Source organism: Amborella trichopoda, chromosome 6 (genome assembly GCF_054954075.1).
Source record: "Amborella trichopoda isolate Santa Cruz 75 chromosome 6, AtrichopodaSantaCruz75HAP2 v2.0, whole genome shotgun sequence".
NCBI lineage: Eukaryota > Viridiplantae > Streptophyta > Magnoliopsida > Amborellales > Amborellaceae > Amborella > Amborella trichopoda.
This window is the reverse complement of record NC_142341.1, coordinates 50,402,236-50,410,482: the sequence shown is the minus strand read 5'-3', so window position 1 is coordinate 50,410,482 and position 8,247 is coordinate 50,402,236. Positions and strand designations below refer to the sequence as shown.

General features: G+C 34.0%; 1 protein-coding gene across 3 annotated transcripts; it reads right to left on the bottom strand.

Annotated features, from left to right (window-relative positions):
• Positions 1-305: 305 nt before the first annotated feature.
• On the bottom strand, positions 306-7,276 carry LOC18448756 (FKBP-like peptidyl-prolyl cis-trans isomerase family protein). Of its 3 annotated transcripts, none has more exons than XM_088869118.1 (6): positions 6,213-6,442; positions 4,406-4,489; positions 3,381-3,430; positions 2,288-2,336; positions 1,156-1,230; positions 306-567 (listed from the first exon to the last, which is right to left on the bottom strand). In XM_088869118.1, the coding sequence occupies exons 1-6, from the start codon at positions 6,213-6,215 to the stop codon at positions 448-450; spliced, it is 381 nt and encodes a 126-aa protein (XP_088725244.1). In that variant the 5' UTR covers positions 6,216-6,442; the 3' UTR covers positions 306-447. The 3 variants fall into 3 exon arrangements, with proteins under 3 accessions (XP_088725244.1, XP_006858879.2, XP_088725243.1); XM_006858817.4 differs by having other exon boundaries at positions 6,218-6,442; XM_088869117.1 differs by lacking the exons at positions 306-567; positions 1,156-1,230; positions 2,288-2,336; positions 3,381-3,430 and adding exons at positions 4,161-4,253; positions 7,179-7,276 and having other exon boundaries at positions 6,218-6,510.
• Positions 7,277-8,247: the final 971 nt, after the last annotated feature.

Genomic DNA, 8,247 nt, shown 5'->3' with positions numbered 1-8,247 from the left:
TTATGTTTCATTATATCAGTTCACAGATAAGTAATCAAAATCCTCTAATTTTTTTTCTCTTTCGAAAATATTCGTCAAGTGAAATTAAAGATGATCTAAAAATTTTCAGATCAAGAAAATCCCCTTTGAGTAGGTTATTTTGCCTGAGGGAATAAACGTAAATTTTGCTCCCTCGGGAGTACAAGACATGCGTATTTTAAGTATTCCTTGAATATTCTTTCATAAGTAAGCACATATCTACTACTATTTGAAAAAAAATACAAAATGAAAAAGAAATACTCATGCTCAATTCAAAAGACCTACCCTGTAGAAAGTAACTCCTTATGTAAAGTTATAAAGAAAGAAATTCCAGAATATTATTCAATAATAAATCAAATAACAGTTTTCAAGGCGCACAAATTAAAAATCACATGTAAAACTATAAAACAATGAGTCACATAATTTTCATTATTCTTCATCAACCTCCAGCCCCGGTATATATTCCAAGCTCACATCAAAAATTACTGGACTACTTGGAGCTACTCTTGGCCTTCCTGGAGCTGAGTTGAGGCCCTTTGGAAATGCCAACTACCAAAAAGATAAATTAGTAAATAACAGAAAAAGGAAGCTTAATAATATAAGAACAATTATATTAAACATTTTATAAATTATTGGGCTCAAATCACGTGAGGAGCATTTTCTTAAATCTTTAAAAAGAAGAAAAAAGGAAAAAAAAAAGAACAATAGAAACTTAGTATACATACCACCTTTTTTACGGTTATACAATAATTCTGCAATTCTAAATCCCAAATGAAATCAACCAAATTTTGCCATTTGACCAATGGTTAAGAGGTACCATGACATGGTACAGTTTCATTTTACCCATCAACATCAAGAAAAAAGATAAGCTTTTACTTTAGTTGAGACCTTCAGCAAGGTTCTAAGGTAATCAATAAAATAAAGATGGTCATAAGATTTGAAGTAAAGAAAGAAAATGAGAATCAAACTCCATAAGCAACCAGAAACCCATTAAGCATATCTCATCCAGGCTCATATGTACATTCAGAGATCAAGTTTGCCTGTCTAAGTACATGTATGGATCTTAGTTTATAGAATAATATCAGAAAGATCTTTTTTTTTGTGTTAGTGCTATATAAGAAGGAAATGATATCTTACGGATCCTGGAATATATAGACGGCGCTTTCCTCCAGTTTTCATGCCTAAAATGCCTTCATCAAGTCCTTTTATCACCTATACATGCATTGAAATAAGCAATTGATGGGGAAAAATCACCGGAAGTGCATTGCATAAAAAAAATAGTCATTAAACAAGTTAATGTAAGTTGCACTATGTTACATGAGAAAAACAAGAATATATCCACATGGTCTTTTATGCAAATTATACCACATTTTCCTAATGGCAAGGCTGGAGGCTTCATGGATTGGTGAGTATTATCATTACTACGAGAAACTGCTTAATGGATTGGGCACTGACAAACAAATGCAGCAATCAGCTAGTCTAGATAAGATAGGTTGCCAGATTAATTCCTATGATAGGAATGCATCACTACATTTTAAAGATGTTCTAGAGAGCTCAAAATCCATATCCTATAGGCTTTTGTATCTGATTTCCTAGTTTTTGGCTTGTCCGAAATGAGTTTATTTTCCTAGAAGATAGATTGACAAAGGCCGTTCCACTTCCTTACTTCCCTCTCTCCCTCCTGCTTCATAGAGGCTGCGCCCTCTAGAAGACTGCCTAAATAAAATTCCAAATCCTTCAGCTCACTCACCAAGAGCCCTTAATTTAGGCTATCTAGACATGGCAGTCTCTGGTCCGTGTCATCATAATAATCATCATCATCATCCTCTCTTTCTCTCTCTCTCACACATACACTCTCTCTCTCTCACACACACACACACTCTCTCTCTTCCTCTCTCTCTCTCTCTCTCACACACACACTCACAGATGTTTTCTTTCAAAATTGCAACAGATTCTGAAGTGAGAATTTGTCGGCCTCTTAATTACACCTGAATGGATAGAAATTTGTTACTAAAGAAACAACCAACATAAATGAGACACCAACAAGTACAAGTGAAGATCATTTTGCAAGGACATCAAGAACAGCAACTGGGATGCACCGTCTAGTTTCCCAATTGACACAGAATCCTCTTCCCCCTTCTGTTTCAGTTTCGACGAATTCCCAAGAGAATTACATGTATACATTTTCATGATAAAGGCAAAAAAACAATGATATGATCACAAAAGGTGTTTCAGTTTATTTAAAAATGACGCTAAAGTTGAGGATCACCTGACCAGAGCCAACTCGAAAGATGTAAGGCTGACCTTTCTCCAAAGAACTGAAATTTTAAATGAGATATTCAATTACATTCCAGAATCCTAGTCATCCTCAATCTTGCAAAACTGAATGCATTCCAAATAAATTCCTAATAAATAGTGAGAAAGTAATGTCGCTCTTAAAATTTTGGGCAAGAGGTATACCATAAGCAAATTCCTAACTGTACGGAAAGATTTGAATTGTGCAAGTATAAGTCCTATCAATAACTTAAAAGGAAAACCCCCTATCAATGACAAAGAAATCAGTAGAGGACAAAACTTTCTTTTTGTCTATCAGGGTTGTTTTTGGCTGTTCACCCTCTTCTGGTTTTACATCTTTCTACAACCCCTGTTTTTGTCTTTTTTGTACATCGTTGTAAAGGGCGTTATAAGACCCTCATTTTTGTACAGGACCTCTTCATTGAGGATACCTCATTTTTTGCCGAGAGGCCCGGCTTGTGGGCACTCTCATTGGATGTATTCTGTCTCTTTTTTAATACAAAATGCACTTCATAAAAAAAAAAAAACACTACTGCCATCAACTATACATAGGGAATCTATACACCCAATATACATATATTAATTTCCATTTCTTTAGTTGTCGTCTTTCTTCTAGCCTCTGTTATATCGATTAAGAAAAACATTTATCATATAAGGAAGCTTTGAAATATGACTATAGGAAAGAAAAGAAAAACATGCAAGAAAATAGAAGTCCTGATCTTTGGAGTGTTGAGCAAAGAACAACAATAAAAAATAAAAAAAAGACAAATGTAAGCATTGAAACAGAATCACACATGGGGTAGCAATTGTGGTTTACAAGGCATCCACTGAATGTAAGTAAATTTATTGTTCATCAGCTTTGTGAGGGGCAAACAAACCATGTGACAAGATAGCAACTATAGGTCCCGAGAGAGAAGGCCCTATGTATAAGCTACAAGTCTTTGGAGTGTTCAGAGGTCAATGATTGTTTTCTTGTTGGCCTCTTACTGTAATCATTAATTGACCATGAAATTCATGGTACATTTTAAATTTAAGCATATGAATACATGTTATGAGATGCCACGTACCTATCAAATATCTGTCCCGAGGAAACCATTGCAACATAATTTGCTGCCACCTGAAACAAGAAAAAATGTATTAAAAAAAAATCCAGTCCCATCAATAGATATTCATATGAATATTAACAAAAGCATTAAACAGAACAAGATCATAACTTTGACAGAAAAATCCATCAATATTTTCGCTTCGATAAAGCACAAAAAAAAAAGAATAAAAACATCATATCTTTACAAGTAATTTCAAAAGGAATAAAATTTCAAAATGAAAATTTATTTACATGTTAGTGTCTCATAAATAAGCATAAATTCATCAGTATCAATTACTATCACACTAGATATAACAAGGTCAGTTAAGATAACATGTAAATTTTGATGGAAACTCATTGCTTCCTTTATAGGTTAAAATATTTTTCACCATGTCAGAATATTCAGAAGTACGATACTCCTAGTTTTGTGCCTATTAAAAAAATATGGTAAGAAATACCAGATAAATGGGAGACATGATCAAGAATAAAGGTTACAAATATCAGTGTCTGCGCCTGGCAAATATGAAACACCAGTAAAAATTATATTGATAAGCGGTACATGAAACAGAAATGAGGACTTAAAAGAATCAGGCCATAATAAGAAACTCAAGAGAATAAAAGATACAAGTAGAAGGGCAATATTTTTTATACAGACTACCATTTACATGTTATGATGCTTACATAAGAAATCCCACTATTGTCCACTAACTGATGTCCAAAATATATCACGATGGAATTGATATGTACAAAAATTGTACCTAAAGAGTGATGAAGGCCTGATGCTTGATTGCTTATTGTCGGTTAGAATAGACAGTGCCATCTCTGATGCTAGAAGGTTCATCTAAATTAATGAATACTGCGCTAGTAGAAGTCACTTATTATAGCTTTCGACAAAGTTATTGAAGAGTAACATGTAGATACAAAGATCCATGAGAGAGACTTCAACCGTTATTTAATCTTCTGGGAGTACCTATCATTTTATTTAATTATGAAATAAGTATAACTTACCTGAAAACCAACAGGTGGATTTGGCCCATTCCCAATCTTAATATCCTTATACTGCAATCCAGACTCGGTAGTTACCATGGGCACCTTTTTGGACAAAAAAAGACAAATCAGAAACTTATTATAGAAAAGCATAGAAAAATTTAAAACAAAATAGCAAAAAAGAGGTTGTCTAAGAGACATTTGAAATGTGCATGCAAATATGGAAATGAAACTACAACTAAAGACAGAAATGAAGACCTTAGGCTCAACTCAAATTCCAACACGCAGCAAATGCTATATCTTAGGGATACAACTAAACCTCAATCACAATATAACATAATTATTCTAGAGTAAGTTAAGTAATGGATTTTCACCCTCCAATTGTAGAACCTATCATGTTTATTGGGGCATTTTGGTTGGGCTTTTGTAAAGGTAACTTCATAAGTTAGCCTTACTAACTTATAGTGACTCTTAGAAGTTCTGCTTTTTTGTTTTTCCTTGACACATATACTATGCAAGGGAGGAAAGATTTTGAACTGTTGCACTTCTCGTGAACGGTATGAAACCCATGTAACTGCTCTTTTCCACGTGTTAAATAAATTGCATAAAAAATGAGATAAAAATTCAGACACACCCTTAGTGTTTATCATCATCATCATTAGAACCTTTTCCCAAGTATTTGGGGTTGGCTACACGAACTATTTCGCTCTATCAAGGGCCATACCGTCAGTTAGGCCATAAGTCCCCATATTTCTAACCCTCACTATACCCGGGTTCTAACACAGCACATTGTTGATGAAAAGTTTTGGCAAAGTTTTACATTAGCTGCCTACTTAAGACAACCCACCTCCTTTTACCCAAGCTTGGAACGGGTCAATGGAAAGTTTAAGGTCCTCACCCTTCTTAGACCAACATTTAGCCTCAGTGTTTCTAAGATAAATTTAATAACATGTCAAGTTAATTAAAAAAGGTGTTGTTTTTGACAATTTTTCTCATTTCATTAAGTTTCTAAATAATGCTTAGAGTGAGTTTTTGAGCTCTGGGGAGATACGCATATGGTATCGTAGCATGAGCCAAGCTATATATACAATTACATTGAGCACCATAATAGGGCATTTGAAGTGTCTCTTGTCAGTATTCAAGATAATCGATGACATTTCTTTGAACAATTGTTAAAAAACCCAGGCGAGTCAACTCGGAATCGACCGAGTAACTCGGCTTCAACACCCATTGAGACGAGTTGTACTGGCAAACTTAGAATTACTATAAAGGTCTTAAAAAAATAATTTTGTTTTACTAAATGACTAATAAATGATGCAAAAATAGGTTTCTAATACTGTTTATGTTTCTAATGATTATTTGTGAATTTTTCTTATAATATGCTCTATTTTTCTAATTTTCCCTTTTTTGGATTTTTCTGAATTGTTTCAAGCTATAAATCAATTTTTTCAATAATCCCTCTTCCATATATAATTTTCTATTCTTTGTATACTTTTAATGTGCTATATTTACTTCTTTAGCTTTTTACTTTCTTTTTTTTTTTTTTTTTTTTTTTTTTTCTTTCTTTTTGGCAATTTTGAGCCCTTATAGGGCACGCATACAACTCAGTCAAGTTACTTAGCTCGGGCAGGGGCCGAGTCCCGAGCCCGAGCCAAGTTTCTATGCATTGCTTTGAGCGCCATGCCATTTTTTTAGTTGTTTATTAGTAAGCATGTAAAAGAGTCTCACACCCCTCGCATATATCAGAAGAAACCATCTAATAATAAGATATAATGAATCCTTTTAATATTTGAGACAGAATTACAGGAAAAAAGTTATGGCATCTCACCATACATTTTCAAGCTCCTTTTCACACGCTTCGTCGCAAAGTCTGGGCTTTTGTTCTGGAGGCAAAGCAGCATTGGCGCCAAGTGTGTCTAAGGGCTCAAGTGGAAGACCGGACATTGCGACAAACAACTTGATTGCACTTCTTCGGTTGACCAAAATGGAGTTCTTTCTATCCTCATCAATTCTTATGGTTTTATGTGCAGGCTCTATGGTTGAGCATTGCATTTCCATTGTTTGGTTAGCAATGTTTCTAGATTGCATAGGGTGATCAATTGATGGTCTTTTTGTACAGCAATGACCTAGAGAAAAAGTCAGTTATATTGATAATGTCAACGGCAAGTTCATCTAGACAATGAATAACACCAGAAAACCAATTAAAAAATAATAATCAAAAGGACAAAAAAAAGAAGAATACTAGAAAAACATTGTCATTTTATTTTCAGATTTCCATAACAATAAGCAGAAGCTGTACATTTTCTCTTTACAGGGGTAAAATAAGTTTATAACTAAAAAGCAAAATATCTTTATGGGAGAAACTAGAATTCAAAGATTTTACAACAACTAAATGGCTTAAACTCAGATAGCAAGAGAGAGAATACAAACTTATTGAATATAAGTTCTTTTGCAATGCATTAACCCAGAACCTTTCTTGATAAACTTAAATGAGGATTCTTGCATTTGTTAACCCAATCTCCTAGAACAATGCAATATTCCAGAAAAATCTATGCCAGCAAATTTTAACAATTAAACAATACATTATTACAATGACCCACTTTTTGCTTTGGCCCAAATCACAATTTCCAACATGTATTAATTTCACAAAACCTCAAAATTTCCCAGGCCCAATCTTTCGTTGCTCAAACCCCACATGGAAATTTCTATAGAATCAGGAGAGAGAGAGAGAGAGAGAGAGAGAGAGTTGGGGGTGACACAATTCGAGAATAGCTTAGAGAGAGAGAGTATTCACCTAATGGAAAAAGAAGAGATGCAGCCATTGCTTCACTCTCTACGTGCTGCTTTGTTTTCTCTAAACTGAGAAACTGTGTTTGTGTGTGTCTCGGATAAACGTTTGTGATCGATAGCAATAGATTTGGATAATGGTGACTTGGCGAGGGGTATTTTGGTAATAATTTATTATTGGAAAAAGTTTATATAAGGATACAACCTTTTAATGTAGAACTACGGATGCTTCTCAAAAATCCACCGGAAATAGTAGTTTTAGTGTTGAAAACCCCTTTGATTAATCATCTAGACATCGAGATGTATGAGTATAAAAAATAAAAAAGATTTTAAGTCTAAAAAATAGTGCATTTTACAACATATTATCTACACCATCTATTTTCAAAATTTTCAAATGTTTATAGATCTACTTGATTTTAACCATTTTTGAATTTTAAAATTTTATAATTAGATATAAAAATAGATTTTAAGATAATCCTAAGAACATTTTACATCAAAATTATATACCATGATAAAATTTAAAGGTGCACCTTACCTCTACAACTACGGATGCATCCGTATGCCAACTACACCCTTTATTATCTGCCATAAACATCGCCCAGTGGTGTATGGGGCACCAGCAACACATCCACCCTTCCCTTGAGATGATGGACAATGGAGATAACCTTAGTCGTGAGGGACTACAAATGAGAGAAATAGACTTAGGTAGGTTGATTATATGTAGTGTAGACCAAGTACAACACTTGTTAGGGGATGCAAGTTAGTTCAAGTAAATGATTCGAAAGCACGAGTAATAGGCCCTAAGGGATATAGTTGGAAGTAGTAATAAAGATATGAGGACCTAAAACCTTATTGAAGATATGATCTTTAATAGAGCAAAATGATGGACCACGATACATGCAGATGACCCCAAATATGTGAGAAAATGTTATAATAATGATAGTGGATGGTGGTTGCCCTAGTGGCGTACCATGTACCATACAGAATTGGTGTATGGTATGCTTTTTTTTTTTGGGTATTTCAATAGAGTTGATGAGTCCCTACATGTTTTTTAAATCATTAGTGGTTTTAAAGGC